Source organism: Coregonus lavaretus (assembly GCF_964263955.1).
Source record: "Coregonus lavaretus genome assembly, chromosome: 5".
Lineage (NCBI taxonomy): Eukaryota > Metazoa > Chordata > Actinopteri > Salmoniformes > Salmonidae > Coregonus > Coregonus lavaretus.
The window spans coordinates 42661139-42677988 of NC_139992.1; the positions used below are offsets into that span (position 1 = coordinate 42661139).

The window sequence follows — 16850 nt, forward strand, 5'->3', positions numbered from 1 at the left end:
CAAGAGTTTAGGGCTTGCCTGCTTTAGTCAAAATGGATGTGTGATATGTACAGTAACATAATAGATTGTTGTGTATCTGGCTCTAGACACTGTATGGGCAGTGTTCATTGGAGCCAGTTACTTTCCAATAACACTCTAGGGTTGCTGTCTAGGGTGGCTGTCTAAAGTCAAGCGTACCCCTAACATTTCAGAAGTCTATTTTAACGGTTGGTGTGACGTGACTGCTTGTATGACATGTGTTTCCCTGGTAACCGTGCCTGTTCCTCATCTAACATATGCCACACACAAAAGGTGAGTAACCTTCAAAGTGGTGCAAATGGTCTGATCTTGACATCAGAGTAAAACCAACATCTGCAGAGGATGGCTCTTGTTGTGTATCTGGCTCTAGACAGATGCTTACATTCTTTTCCAGACGTCGTTACTCCAGGATCGTGTCCTGTACATACGTGTTATGATATTTACTGAGGTGATAAGATACAATTCATCCATAGATCACCTTCTCCTGATTAATAAATAGATTATATATCTATAGTACGCCTATATTTGACACAATAGGGTTATTATCATTTGTGTAAATGCACCATCTATTATGTACTAGAGAAGGCAAAATCCAGTAAATGTTCCTGATATTTGAGCTTCTTAGTGAATGGCCATGTCATGGCTCCTATAGCTCTGCCTATGTAAGCCTGAACAGATATAGATTTACTCACAGACTCAAAAGTGACACGTCTTGCACCTGCCCTTTACTGACGCTGTCTCTATTTTCTCTCCTCTCACTGCTGTCCACTTTGGTATCTCTTCTTTTTTGTACTGTATGGTGTCTCTCTTCTGTTTCTTTGTTGCAGACTCACCCTCTTTTCACTGTTGCAGTGTCTGTTTTAATGTTGCACACTGACCCTCTGCTATTGCTGTTGGACTCTTATGATCTTCTCTCTGTTAAAGATTGATAGTCTTCTCTCTCTCTCTCTTTCACTTTCTCTCTCCCTCCTAACAACAAATTGAGTGTCTCTCCTTTCTCACCCAGGGGGCTTTACCTTCTCTGAGCTCATGCAGCGTGGAGTGCCTTTACACCTGATCGATAAGTACATGAACGAGACCAAGGCCGTGGTGCAGCCAGAGAAGTAGTCGGACTGAGCAACTGCTGATACGCCTAGGCTGCCTAGAAACCTGTCGTCACACCACTAGTGACCTGCCTCTCACCAGCAGTCAAGGGAGGGGCTGGAGGGAGAGGGAGGGATGTACTAGACTTTGGCATGGCATGCTGTTTGCGGTTATGGAGCTAGTTACCATAAAAGAAGCCAAGTCATCACCAGCTTTGTGTCATCTCCTAGTATTCAAAAGGCTCTGTTTAAGCTCAGTTGCATGTTGGCAGTGTTTTGGCTGTAGCTTTTTATTTGAGATGAGTAGTGCGGGAAATGTACAGTAGGACGTAATGTCCACCTATCTGGACATTTTTGTCTCTGTTGGGATTGGGAAGTGTGTTTGGGGGAGGGGGCTAATGTTGAAATGTATAAACAATATGGCTTCATGTCTGTAATGCAATGTCTTGTGATTTAAAGATTGAAATTCAAAAGATACAAATATTAAAACCTATCTGACCAGGTGATTTGCAATGAGAAGCGACGGTATTTCATCAGTCCCTTTAACATGCTTCACATTAGGATTTGCTGATTTCATATTCTGTTCTTGGAGTATGAAAAGTATAGTTGTCTGACTAATGTTGAGATTTGGGCTTTCAGACAGTTATCCATACTTTGTTTTAGCCTTACACTGCATGACACATTGTGCTTTCTGTGCTCATACTGTACTTGAGGCTTGGGTATATTCCTAGCTGTCAGGCCATCTGCGCATGCTTTCATCTTCAATTTGTAATGTATGACTCCTGGAATAAAATAAAAACATGTAACATATCATCCTTTATTGATGTGTAAATATTTTCTAAAACAAGTTTCTACAGTACACAATAGGAAAATAATTCCAGTATTAAGATGTTTAAAGAACACGCCATATTCACTCCAGAGTGCACTCACAAATGTTGCAACCGCAGGGCAACTACAGAATAAAATGTTACAATGTTACATTCAACGGAGCCACGAAGCTTCAGTAGCCTACTGCAGTTGTAGTTCACTGCTCCTAGCGGTCAAAGGACTACATTTCATTTGAAATTCCCGGCCTCATTCCTTTCCGGAGACTTGCTTCCTGCTGAAACGCAATTCTCAATCACAAACGGAAAAAATATCGACAACTCATGGTTCCGCTCTAGAAAAAGGACTATTCACACATAACTGCCAAATGAGCAAGTATTTTCTGGGCGGTCGCGAGAAGATAGCAGTGCCTGAAACCCACAGGAACGTCAAGAGTATCGCTGGGTGATAGGCTACGTATCGTAGCGCCGAAGCTGAAAACAATGCCACATTTCTTGTGGCCGGAGCCGCTGTCAGCCGCACAACTCAAGCGGCTAGAGGAGCACAAATATAGTGCCTCGGGTCGATCCCTTTTCGAACCTCCTTGTCAGATATATTGGAATTGGCTGGTCCAACAAATTCCAACCTGGGTAGCGCCTAATACTCTGACTATAATTGGACTGGTAATAAATATAGTCACAACTGTAGTGTTGGTGTTTTACTGTCCAACCGCAACAGAGGAGGTAAGTGCTTTGCGACCTTGGGGGGGAAACTTTCGAGTAGCCATGTAGCTACACCCCATGACGGCATTGTAACTCTCTGAGATCATGTGTAACAGTGTTGCAACTCGAATCCATGTAACGTTACAGCGCTATTATTACTGTACAACTGCTCAAATCATCAGAATATTCGGTGGAAAATGTGCACAGTCCACTATCAAATGTTTTGTTCCTTGAAAGTTTGTTGTTGGCTAATAGACTATTGTTGTTGACTTACTACATTTGCTTGATTTAAAATGCCAAATAAGAGTTGGTGTCAAAAAGTTGCCACCCTGTTTGCGTAGCCACTCATAAATCAAGCGAATAGTAATTAAAGGTAAGGAGTACGTGTGGCAGAATGTTTGTTCAAGGAAAACTAAAGTAATATTCACTTTACCTATTGCAAGTTTGAACTTTGATTGGATCATGTAAAATAAGCAAATATAGATAACAATAGGTATACAACTTCAGCAAACCAAAAACAGGGGAATACCTAGGTTTTAACCATGTCACGTGTTCATACTATGACCTGTCGTCCACTTAGGTCGATTCTCTGAAGAGAGAGAGGGTGTGTGAATCTACCCATTACCTGTTTGGCTTCTTTTCCTTCCTTTGTATAGGGTGCTTTCAGGCGTGTGCCTGTCAGGTATTCAGATATGTGTTACAGTATGTTTATCAGTTCTATACCTTTGTCCACCCATCCCACAGTACAGATTGAAATCTCACCACTGACACAAAGTCCAGATTCCATCAAGCTCCAGGCAGGTTTGTGCAGCAGACAATTCAACAAGGGCATTTTATATGCAGCACAAGCTGTTGTGTCAATGCAGCCATGGACTCACATGCAACCTGTCTCCATCTGCATTCTGTATACAGTACAGTACAGCTTTGAATAACTAGATGAAAGGGCTACCTGGCCTGGACATAAGCTGCAGCATACACCACTGTCACTGGCCAACTGAAAAGATGTCAAGGGTGGCCCTGTATGCCTATACTCAATACAGAACTAGCCTGAGAGCCATTTAACTAAGATGACTACCTGTATACAGAAAGGGCTTTTTAGGACAGGGACAGGGGTTACTGAAGAGCAGTTTGTTGTTGTTGGCAGAGGAAGGGACTGGAGAACAGAAGGATATCTAGAAAGAGAAAACATTACAGTGTTTTAGGAGAGAGAAAAACGGTCAAAATAGCTGTGGTGGACAAACCAATGGGACAAACACACAGTTAGGCCAATACAGTACAGTGTTCTGTCGAGAGAACACAGTTAGTACAGTGTTGTGTAGAGAGTTAACAGTTAGACAAGTGCAGTGTTGTAGAGAGAGAACACTGTGTTGTGTAGAGAGAGAGAACACAGTGTTGTGTAGAGAGAGAGAACACAGTGTTGTGTAGAGAGAGAGAACACGGTTTTGTGTAGAGAGAGAGAGAGAACACGGTTTTGTGTAGAGAGAGAGAGAGAACACGGTTTTGTGTAGAGAGAGAGAGAGAACACGGTGTTTTGTAGAGAGAGAGAGAGAACACTGTGTTTTGTAGAGAGAGAGAGAACACGGTGTTGTGTAGAGAGAGAGAGGGAGAACACGGTGTTGTGTAGAGAGAGAGAGAGAGAACACGGTGTTGTGTAGAGAGAGAGAGAGAACACTGTGTTTTGTAGAGAGAGAGAGAACACGGTGTTGTGTAGAGAGAGAGAGGGAGAACACGGTGTTGTGTAGAGAGAGAGAGAGAGAACACGGTGTTGTGTAGAGAGAGAGAGAGAGAACACAGTGTTGTGTAGAGAGAGAGAGAGAACACAGTGTTGTGTAGAGAGAGAGAGAGAACACGGTGTTGTGTAGAGAGAGGGAACACTGTGTGTAGAAAGGAAAGAGTTGTGTAGAGAACAGAGTTGTGCAGAGAGATAATTACAGAGTTGTATAGAGAGATAACAGAGTTCGGTCAGTACAGCACAGTACATTGCAGGCGCGTAGGCACGGGTGGGCCCAGGTCACCTACTGCGGAGCCAGGCCCACCGTATCAGATTAGGCAACAAAAAAATACAAGTATGCTCTCTACTGTCAGTGTTCTAAACGGGACATTATTTGCCTTTTTACCTAAACATGCAAACACCATCAGCTAGAATTCATAGCAAGCAGTGCACTGGAATGGCATTTAGATTAAGTGGAATGACATTCACTCATGGGATGGGTGGCCCAAAATAACTAACTGAAAGCCACACCCCCAATAAGCCATGAATATGACTGCATTGAGGCATATGTCACTGTGCTTCTATGGCTATACAGTGCATTTGGAAAGTATTCAGACCCCTTGAATTTTTCCACATTTTGTTACGTTACAGCCTTATTCTAAAATGGATTTTAAAAAATACAATTCCTCATCAATCTACACACAATACCCTTTAATGACAATCAAAAACAGGTTTTTAGAATGTTTTGTACATTTATTACAAATAAAAAAACAGATACCTTATTTACCTAAGTATTCAGACCCTTTGCTAAGAGACACAAAATTGAGCTCAAGTGCATCCTGTTTCCATTGATCATCCTTGAGATGTTTCTACAACTTAATTGGAGTCCACCTGTGGTAAATTCAATTGATTGGACATGATTTGGAAAGGCACACACCTGTCTATAGAAGGTCCCACAGTTGACGGTGCATGTATGTGCAAAAACCAAGCCGTGAGGTCGAAGGAATTGTCTGTAGAGCTCCGAGACAGGACTGTGTCGAGGCACAGATCTCGGGAAGGGTACAAAATAAATTCTGCAGCATTGGAGGTCCCCAAGAACACAGTGGCCTCCATTATTATTATAAGTTTGGAACCACCAAGACTCTTCCTAGAGCTCCAGAGTTCCTCTGTGGAGTTGGGAAAACCTTCCAGAAGGACAACCATCTCCGCAGCACTCCACCAATCAGGCCTTTATGGTAGAGTGGCCAGACGGAAGCCACTCCTCAGTAAAAGGCACACGACAGCCCGCTTGGAGTTTGCCAAAAGGCACCCAAAGGACACTCAGACCATGAAAAACAAGATTTTTTAGTCTGATGAAACCAAGATTGAACTCTTTGGCCTGAATGCCAAGCATCACGTCTGGAGGACGGGTGGTGGACGGGTTAATAAAATAAAATAAGTTAGCTGTTTTCCTAAATAAAAAAATAAAAAAGTGTTTATTTATTTAAAGAAAATAAATTGTCCCACCCAAATTTCTGGAGGCCCACCCACCCACACATTTCTGGCTAAGCTACTGGTACATTGTTGTGTAGAGGGATGATAAACACTGAGTGTTGGTTCACCCCTGATGTCCAAATGGCTGGTAATACTTGAAGTCCCAGTGGTAGGAACTCACCCAGTAGAGTTCATCTTGCCTTTATCATACTTTGACGTGTGTATGGTGGGGGTTGGGAGGGTCCCCTGAATAAGTCCCCTGTATAAAAAGCATTCCAGGCTGGATGAAGACACGTGTCTCATGTGTTGTTTGTGCTTGGCACTTGTTTTCTTTCAGTCATTAGCTGCATGTCCTTATACTGATTTGTCTTTCAAGGGAAAACACGTTATTTATGCTTACTACAGCTGTTTTCTAGAAAATGTGTTGAAGGAAATGTTTAATTATTATTATTTTTTTACATTTTTAGTCATTTAGCAGATGCTCTTATCCAGAGCGACTTACAGTTAAGTGAGTGCATACATTTTTTTTTTTCATACTGGCCCCCCGTGGGAATCGAACCCACAACCCTGGCGTTGCAAACGCCATGCTCTACCAACTGAGCTACATCCCTGCTGGCCATTCCCTCCCCTACCCTGGACGACGCTGGGCCAATTGTGCGCCGCCCCATGGGTCTCCCGGTCGCGGCTGGCTACGACAGAGCCTGGATTCGAACCATCTCTAGTGGCACAGCTAGCACTGCGATGCAGTGCCTTAAACCACTGCGCAACTCGGGAGGTTATAGTAAAACATCTCAACTTGTCAAACACAAGCAACTCTCTGTTTCGCAAGAAGTGACTCAAAATAAGATAACTTTCCCCAATGTGTGTCATGGCTTTCTTCAATCTTCACTGATTTGATTTGGTCACTGATTGTCTCATGTAAACAAGTCTGTTTGTTTACTCACAGTCAGAAGACAAAGACCGAGACCTTTCCCTTCAACGGGTGATGGTGAAGGAAAAGCTTATGTCCTAGTAGAAATAGAAACCAGGTTATTCCATCCCCTTGTTTAATCAAATTTCTCTCCCTCCATTTCTCGCTCTCCCTCCTTCCCTCCCTCCGTCTCCCTTCCTCTCTCCAGGCTCCAGCATGGGCCTTCATCCTGAGTGCGTTGGGCCTGTTCATCTATCAGTCGCTGGATGCTATCGATGGGAAGCAGGCCCGGAGGACCAACAGCAGCTCTGCGCTGGGGGAGCTCTTTGACCACGGCTGTGATGCTGTCTCCACAGGTGCGGGCCCAAAGTTTTTTTTTGCCAGTTTTAATTTGTGTTGCTTTACAGTACCTGACCAAGTGTATTTCAAGCAGTGGGCTCCCCTGTACTTTTGTCTAGAGTCTGGACTAGACTACATTTAGTGTTTAGCATCATAGCAACCAGTGTATCATATTGACTGACAACATACATTGTTCTATGCCTCAGAAGTATGATACATCGTTACTCATTAGTTCTCAACTTTCTCCCGCTCTCTCTCTCTGCAGTGTTTGTTGCCGTGGGAACATGTATATCCTGTGGGATAGGAAGCTACCCTGATTGGATGTTCTTCAGTGGCTTTGTGGGGATGTTCATGTTCTTCTGTGCACACTGGCAAACCTATGTTTCCGGAACACTGCGCTTTGGCCTGTAAGTAGGAATGATGCCCAATTATATTATTTGTTTACCTGTTGCTGGGCAGATAACGACTACTGTTTGTTTTTGACGTACAGTGAGGGGAAAAAGTATTTGATCCCCTGCTGATTTTGTACGTTTGCCCACTGACAAAGAAATGATCAGTCTATAATTTTAATGGTAGGTTTATTTGAACAGTGAGAGACAGAATAACCACAAAAAAATCCAGAAAGACGCATGTCAAAAATGTTATAAATTGATTTGCATTTTAATGAGGGAAATAAGTATTTGACCCCCTCTCAATCAGAAAGATTTCTGGCTCCCAGGTGTCTTTTATACAGGTAACGAGCTGAGATTAGGAGCACACTCTTAAAGGGAGTGCTCCTAATCTCAGCTTGTTACCTGAATAAAAGACACCTGTCCACAGAAGCAATCAATCAATCAGATTCCAAACTCTCCACCATGGCCAAGACCAAAGAGCTCTCCAAGGATGTCATGGACAAGATTGTAGACCTACACAAGGCTGGAATGGGCTACAAGACCATCGCCAAGCAGCTTGGTGAGAAGGTGACAACAGTTGGTGTGATTATTCGCAAATGGAAGAAACACAAAAGAACTGTCAATCTCCCTCGGCCTGGGGCTCCATGCAAGATCTCACCTCGTGGAGTTGCAATGATCATGAGAACGGTGAGGAATCAGCCCAGAACTACACGGGAGGATCTTGTCAATGATCTCAAGGCAGCTGGGACCATAGTCACCAAGAAAACAATTGGTAACACACTACGCCGTGAAGGACTGAAATCCTGCAGCGCCCGCAAGGTCCCCCTGCTCAAGAAAGCACATATACATGCCCGTCTGAAGTTTGCCAATGAACATCTGAATGATTCAGAGGAGAACTGGGTGAAAGTGTTGTGGTCAGATGAGACCAAAATCGAGCTCTTTGGCATCAACTCAACTCGCCGTGTTTGGAGGAGGAGGAATGCTGCCTATGACCCCAAGAACACCATCCCCACCGTCAAACATGGATGTGGAAACATTATGCTTTGGGGGTGTTTTTCTGCTAAGGGGACAGGACAACTTCACCGCATCAAAGGGACGATGGACGGGGCCATGTACCGTCAAATCTTGGGTGAGAACCTCCTTCCCTCAGCCAGGGCATTGAAAATGGGTCGTGGATGGGTATTCCAGCATGACAATGACCCAAAACACACGGCCAAGGCAACAAAGGAGTGGCTCAAGAAGAAGCACATTAAGGTCCTGGAGTGGCCTAGCCAGTCTCCAGACCTTAATCCCATAGAAAATCTGTGGAGGGAGCTGAAGTTTCATGTTGCCAAACGTCAGCCTCGAAACCTTAATGACTTGGAGAAGATCTGCAAAGAGGAGTGGGACAAAATCCCTCCTGAGATGTGTGCAAACCTGGTGGCCAACTACAAGAAACATCTGACCTCTGTGATTGCCAACAAGGGTTTTGCCACCAAGTACTAAGTCACGTTTTGCAGAGGGGTCAAATACTTATTTCCCTCATTAAAATGCAAATCAATTTATAACATTTTTGACATGCGTTTTTCTGGATTTTTTTGTTGTTATTCTGTCTCTCACTGTTCAAATAAACCTACCATTAAAATTATAGACTGATAATTTCTTTGTCAGTGGGCAAACGTACAAAATCAGCAGGATCAAATACTTTTTTCCCTCACTGTAGTACTTAAGTCTAGTTTTTTTACATTTTTTACATTTTTAGTCATTTAGCAGACGCTCTTATCCAGAGCTAGTCCATCGTGCTTCATAAAATATACAGTCTGGTTCTGATCTATGAGTTGTATAAATTCTCTCCACCCAGGGTTGATGTGACGGAGGTCCAGATTGCCATCGTTGTCATGTATGTGATGTCAGCTTTTGGTGGAGTGGCCCTTTGGGACTACAGGGTATGGCTCCAATACACTTATCCATCCATGCACACAAACCTAACACACACTCCCATACCCACTCATACACTCTTTCTCTCTTTCCTTTTCTGGCATCTAAGCCATAGGATTTGTAGACTTCGAAATTTTACACCAACATTTGGCACTATATGACGACACAAATTTTACACCAACATTTGGCACTATATGACGACACAAATTTTACACCAACATTTGGCACTATATGACGACACATTTTACACCAACATTTGGCACTATATGACAACACAAATGTTACACCAACATTTGGCACCATAAGACAACACAACCAATCCTTAACATGTACTGTATAACCAACCAACCCCACAACAAAAATCTGACTACTAGTCATTAAATAGTCCTTTTGTTTCACTTTCACTCTGTGCAGCCTGTGGAGGCTTAACGACTAAACGTCACAATCAGAAGTGAGAAGAAGGTAATTATGGGTAGCTAATCCACCGTGGCGTAGACATGATCACATGATCTGGCTAGCAAACAGCTGATGTCACCACGCAATATTATTGGCTTCTCCTTCCATCATGGCCTCAGCAGCATGCCCCACCCACCCACAGCTTACTGGTGTAAACAACGCTAGCTGCTGTGACAGAAGTTGATTAGTTCTGTTAACTGAAACTATTGGTTGTTTTACCCTCTTGTAGTTGCCCGTCCTTGGGGTGAAGCTGCAAACCTTCCCCATCTTGGGCATTATTGGGGGAGCCGTGTTCTCCTGCTATAACTACTTCCATGTCATCCTCAACGGGGGCGTCGGCAAGAATGGCTCCACTGTGGCTGTAAGTATTATGTAATGACATGTTTTTAGCTAAATATTTGGGTTGATTAGTGTTTTTTTAATTACACTTAAGCCTAAACAGCGGACGTGGTAGTAAAATTTAGCATACAGTGCCTTCAGAAAGTATTCATACCCCTTGACTTATTCCACATTTTGTTGTTACAATGAATTCAAAACTGATTTATTTATTTTTACACACAGTACCCCATAATGGCAAAGTGAAAACATGTTTTTTGACATTTTTGTTAATGTATTGAAAATGAAATGTAGAAATATCTTATTTACATAAGTATTCACGCCCCTGAGTCAATACTTTGTAGAAGCACCTTTGGCAACGATTACAGCTGTGAGTCTCTTAAGAGCTTTCCACACCTGGATTGTGCAACATTTGCTATTATTATTTTCTAAATTCTTCAAGCTCTACCAAATTGGTTGTTTATCATGGCTAGACAACCATTTTCAGGTCTTGCTATAGATTTTCAGGTAGATATAAGTCAAAACTGTAACTTGGCCACTCAGGAACATTCACAGTCTTCTTGGTAAGCACCTCCAGTGTAGATTTGGCCTTGTGTTTTAGGTTATTGTCCTGCTGAAAGGTGAATTAATCTCCCAGTGTCTGGTGGAAAGCAGACTGAACCAAGTTTTCCTCTAGGATTTTGCATGTGCTTAGCTCCATTCCGTTTATTTTCTATCCTGAAAAACTCCCCAGTCCTTAACGATTGCAAGCATACCCATAACATGATGCAGCCACCACTATGTTTGAAAATATGGAGAGTGGTACTCAGTAATGTGTTGGATTGGATTTGCCCCAAACATAACACTTTGTATTCAGGACAAAAAGTTAATTGCTTTGCAACATTTTTTGCAGTATTACTTTAGTGCCTTGTCGCAAATAGGATGCATGTTTTGGAATATTTTTACTCCTTCTTTTCACTCTGTCAATTAGGCTAGTATTGTGGAGTAACAACGATGTTGTTGATCCATCCTCAGTTTTGTCCTATCACAGCCATTAAACTCTTTAACTGTTTTAAAATCACCATTGGCCTCATGGTGAAATCCCTTCCTCTCCGGCAACTGAGTTAGGAAGGACGCCTGTATCTTTGTAGTGACTGGGTGTATTCATACACCATCCATCCAAAGTGTAATTAATAACTTTGCCATGCTCAAAGGGATATTCAGTGTAATTTTTTTGGACCAATTCTACCAATAGGTGCCCTTCTTTGCGGGGCATTGGAATACCTCCCTGGTCTTTGTGGTTGAATCTGTGTTTGAAATTCACTGCTCGACTGAGGGACTTTACAATTAATTGTATGTGTAGGGTACAGAGATGAGGTAGTCATTGAAAAATCATGTTAAACACTATTATTGCACACAAGTGAGTTCATGCAACTTATTATGTTACCTTTTCAGCAAATGTTTTACCCCTGAACTTATTTAGGCTTGCCATAAAAGGGGTTGAATACTTATTAACTCAAGACTTTTCATGTTTTATTAATTAGTTTAAATAAAATTAAAAATAGAATTCCACTTTGACATTATGGTGTATTGTGTGTAGGCCAGTGACAGAAAATCTAAATGTAATCAATTTTAAAATCAGGCTGTAAAAACTAGGGCTGTTACGGTGACCATATTACCACCACACCGGCGGTCACGGGTCATGAAGGCAGTCAAATTCCATGTCATGGTAATTAGGCTTCTCCAAGCACTGATGCTGTTGATGGTCATTAGTAGCCTACCAAACTTGCTAGCTGCCTGGTACTCAGCACTCTATTGTCCCTCTAATCACTCTGACATCAATGCAAATGTCTTTGAAAATCATAGTCTCACACCTCATGTAGCCTAGCCCATAGGCCTAAATGTTTTGTTAAGGTTTGTATTACAACTAAAGTGGCCAAATAACTTCTTTAAAATTAAGCATCCGCTTTACAATGGGTGTAGAGCCTAACTGGCATTAATACGCAGCATGTGAGTTTCAAGTTTGGGAAAGATAATGTTCACCATAAAAATTCACCTTTATAATAAAAGCATAACATGCATAATCTCATTTGCGGTCACTTTTGATAATGGTGTTTTCCTGCTAATGGAACATTTGTGCTTAAAGCCTACTGCCGTGTGCACATTGCTGCGCTTATAATGTGAAGAAATAGCCTAATAGTTTATCAACATTTTAAGCTAAATGTTCTGATCTGTTGCGTCAGCCTCGTTGCGTAAAAAAGTTTTTTTTATGCTAGTGGTTGTATTAATTTGGGATCTATCGCATCCCACAACTGTCCCAGACTATGTTTTGAAATATTTATTTCTCACACAGAATAGGTCAACTTTTGTACTATGGGGGATAGTAGATTGACATAGGCTAGTGCTTTTGCTGTTCGTTAGGCCTAGTCATCTTGTTGGCTGACAAAAATTAAATGTGGACAGTTCTTCCAATATCTTCAATAAGCGCCTCTGAATTGGATAAGGACGCGCGCAGTTGCGTCCCCGACGTGTCGGTCTTCACTTGTAGCCTGTGAGAAAGACCCGGTTATGTGACGGAGAGCCATGTGAGTGAAAGGTGCTTCTGAGCACGTAGGGAGAAGGGAATTAAAATTATTATATTCAGCCCAAGAGCAAAACGGCCACTGGCCGCAAAAGGCATGGATTTTTTTAGGGGGCATTACGGCCACACATTATGCTGCCGGGAAATTCAAGGCATTATCAAGTATAAGTGGTTGTCAAATTGTTCATGAGAGACTGATGAAGTGTGTACAGCCTGCACAAAAAAACAAAGCAGAGCTCATGCCTTTCATGCAACTTTTTAAAAATCATCATTCGAGTTGCATCATGCAGCCTTAGAATGTATTAAAAATCAAAACATATAGCCCAACGTTTTTATCACAACTAAAGTTACATAAATAACTCTAAATTAAGCATATAGGAGTACCTATTTCTTTGTTAACCGCTCAACACAGAATAGCCGTATGTGCGCACTCCCTCAAATCGTTTGGAGAAAATATCCTTTCTATTTTAATCAGCTTTGTTCAATTGTATTCTTCATACTATAAAATAATGCCATGGAATTCTAAGCAAATCTTGTCTGCTAAATGAGTGTAGCCCACAGCCATATGGCATAGCCAGATCAGGACCTAACAAAAGGACAACTCAGAGTATGCTATTCTGTTCTTCTGAATATCATGTTTCTTTAGACCTGTCTAAAATAAATAATGGATTTATTGTGAAGGTGTAGGCTATATTACATGGATTTATGTAGATGTTCCAAAGGTCTGCATCAGTGGCTTGTAGGCTGTGTGTGGAAGCCAGGAGATGCTAAATATGTTTATGTTAATTAACGGTCAATTACCGTGAGACCGGAAGTTATTTGCTTGACAATCACCGGCTAACGAAATTCCGTGACCGCCACAGCCCTAGTAACAAAAAAATGTGAATATTTTCTAAGTGCTTTTAAGTTATGTACCCAGTAGGTCCCTCAGGTCCTCTGGCACTGGCCTTTTAACTATCCCAAAGCCTAGGACCAAGAAGCATGGAGAGGCAGCCTTTAGTTATTATGCCCCCAGCCTCTGGAATAGCCTGCCAGACAACCTGAGGGGAGCTGAAACTGTGGACATATTTAAAAGAGATCTTAACACTTATGTTTGTTGTGTAGTAAATATTTCATCTTTTAATTTCATTGTTTTATATTCAGGGGTTTTTCTGTAAAGACATTGCATTGCATTCCATGTCTGACGTGCTGTATAAATAAAGCTTGATTTGATTTGAAGGCACTGTACATTTTAGGACAATCAAAAAATGTTGGCTTCTATTCTAGGTTAACAATTCAGTTATTTAATATGTTGCTGTGTGTTGCTTAGGACACCAGTGTGCTGACACCAGGTATGCACATCGGCCTCATCCTTACACTGGCCTTCATCATCTTCAAGAAGTCATCCAGCAAGCTTTTTGAGCTGCACCCCTGCCTCTACATCCTGACTTTCGGCATGGTCGTTGCCAAGATCTCCAACAAGCTAGTTGTGAGTGCTCCATTTAAATAAATACTCTTCACTTTCTTACTTTGCTGTCATCTTCCAATCTATTAATATCTCTAGTCTACTGACTCTACTGCCTGAAGGGAAATTCTTTTTAAAAAACATTGTTTTTCTTTCTGTCTGGAGTGTCTTATCAAGCAAGTAATGAATGCTTTTCCTCTCTCATCAATGGGACCTCACCCATATGTAACTGTACAAGCCATACCGGTATTGACAGCTCATTCATTAGCTCTCTGCTCCTCCTCCAATACCGGTATGTTCCACATGTGTTCCTCTGTCCTTGTGTCAGGTGGCCCACATGACCAAGAGTGAGCTTTATCTCCCGGACACAGCTTTCATTGGGCCTGGCCTCCTGTTCCTCAACCAGTACTTCAACAGCTTCATCGACGAGCACATAGTCCTCTGGATCGCCATGGTGAGTTCCCACCCCAGATTTGTCTTCACGATTCTGTAGTTCTCTCATCAAACCAATGTTTTAATACAGGTCTGGTGTCATTTTCAACCCATTTCAGTTGATGTCTTCCATATAGATAGGACCAGGAGTTTCCCCTAACCACAAACTGACCAGGAACAACTCTAGGCCCTATGTACATTTCTCATGTCGGTCCTTGTATTTCCTCCACAGGTCCTGTCGTTGATTGACTTGATGCGCTACTGCACAGGCGTGTGCATCCAGATCGCCTCTCACCTGCGCATTCACGTGTTCAGCATCACAGCGCAGGCTTCCCCCAGACGCGACTGACGTTTTGCCCGGCAGAAGAAGGCGGAGGACGCCGCCCCGCTCTTGAAAGCAGACTATGATAAAGAGGTCCCCTCCACCCCAAACCTCAGCAGCCTTGACACAGTGACCACCTCTGACTAAAGTTTGTCTCTAACGCTAGAGTAATGACAGGAATGACATAACCACCCCTGATTAGAGCCATTATCAAGGTTAACACACACTGGTCTGTATCTCACTGGATGAGTGCAGTGCAGCCTTCATGGAAATAAGTTGGTTGGTTTTCCTTTGTCTCCATATAGGAAGTAATCACTATCTGAGATAATCAGAGACTCAGATTTGATAAATGTCATTCAATTCAGACTAAATCATACACTATGGGTAAAAGCTACAATAAATGTTTGGGCAAAGTTTGAATAATGTTTCTCAGTGATCAGATAAAGGAGTTGCTTTGTGTTTTTCCCCCTTGATTGTACATATTCCTTTCATGCTCATTTCTAATTGACCTATACTCAATGCTGTAAGGTTAGAGGCTACAGTACTAGACTCCTCTGTCTCTGTACTTAACAGCCTCTTGTTAAAAACAATGTGATAACTCAACCCAATATAACATGTTTGATCATTGCCCAAAATTGATATTGTAGCTCTTGAAATCGTTCATTAGTCATGTATGTTTATTTATTTAATGAATGAGACCCAATCCGACATGAAATTAACTTAATCAGGGCTAGGAAATTCAAAATAAATCAACCTTTCAACCTCATAACTTCCAAAATGAAGTTTGTAGTAGAATGAGACATTCCTAATGAGGTATGGTACGCTAATTGTCAAGGACTGCAGGTGAAGAAGGGGCAAGGGTCTGGGTTAATGCTGAAAACAGTGACATTTCTTCTACAAGTGCTTCCATCTGACTGTGAATCCCCCTCCAGTCTACAGTGTATCCAACATAATTTACTTTTTTCAACACCCTCCGTAACCTCAACTCTACTCCAGGTGAAGTCCTAGTAGTCATGTTGATGATGCGTTAACGCCAGAGTCCCGTCTGCTTTCAACGTTCTTCTCCCTAAAGGGCTAATTCTTTGATTGTACAGAATTCTGTTTGGCGCCTTAAATGTTTATTTGAATCCTTTTCTGTTTTTCTTTAATTTCCGTGAATATTTGAAGCAGTTTAGGAACAAGTACTAAAATGTTTGTATTTTCTGCATCAATTGCAGAAAGCATAATTATGGAACCAGTATTTATGGTTGTAGTATCGGACAATATACGGAACACTAAGAAATAACGTTGTACTGGAACTTATTTTACTGTTTACTATAATTCTGTATTGGAATCATCTTTTTTTTCATCACACATTTAGAATATGTATAGGGGAATGCATTTGGTACATTAAACTCAATGATTTGTGGTTATTGTTGAACAGTATGATTCTGAACTGTTTCGGGGCATAGCTGAATGCATTGTTGTTTGGTCATTGCTGGACTTTAGGATAGACAAAGGGATGCAACGGTGCTGGAAGAGGTGTGGATGTATTATTTTGGGGATGTTTTGCCCCTGTGGCCATGTTTAATGTAACTATATTGGAACAAAGAGATAAGTAAATCAAGAACCCCTACTCTAGGAATATGCCCACCATACCATAAAGAAAATGTCCCTAAAAATTACATTTTGACTTGCAGATATTGGTGGGTAGAATTCTAATGAGAGCCTTCAGATTACATGACTTTCAGTCTGGAAATAACAGCCAACCATATGTTAGCCACCCGTTTTTTGTTCAATCAGGGTTTGAACTCCAGGTGAACTTTGAAACTATGCATTGAAAAGGCCACACGCTCAATTTTAACATGGTATTGCACTGTTCAATACAAGTAAAACAACTTTATACTAACAAGTTCAAAATGATTGTAATAAATAAATATTTTCCATTCAAGA

General features: G+C 41.7%; 2 protein-coding genes across 2 annotated transcripts in view; both read left to right on the forward strand.

Annotated features, from left to right (window-relative positions):
• LOC311129260 (myosin-binding protein C, slow-type-like) overlaps positions 1-1208 on the forward strand; it is a gene marked incomplete at its 5' end in the record, with an annotated part of 32757 nt that extends 31549 nt beyond the window's left edge. Inside the window, one exon of the mRNA XM_084161553.1 lies at positions 1025-1208. Coding sequence (XP_084017679.1) covers positions 1025-1125 — 101 coding nt within the window. The 3' untranslated portion in view covers positions 1126-1208. The remainder of the gene's footprint in view (positions 1-1024) is intronic.
• A 953-nt stretch (positions 1209-2161) lies between these two features.
• Positions 2162-16843, forward strand: LOC311129149 (cholinephosphotransferase 1). Its single transcript, XM_084161449.1, has 8 exons — positions 2162-2647; positions 6929-7076; positions 7325-7466; positions 9292-9376; positions 10054-10185; positions 14030-14188; positions 14493-14618; positions 14829-16843. The coding sequence occupies exons 1-8, from the start codon at positions 2408-2410 to the stop codon at positions 14943-14945; spliced, it is 1149 nt and encodes a 382-aa protein (XP_084017575.1). The 5' UTR covers positions 2162-2407; the 3' UTR covers positions 14946-16843.
• The last annotated feature ends 7 nt before the right edge of the window (positions 16844-16850 follow it).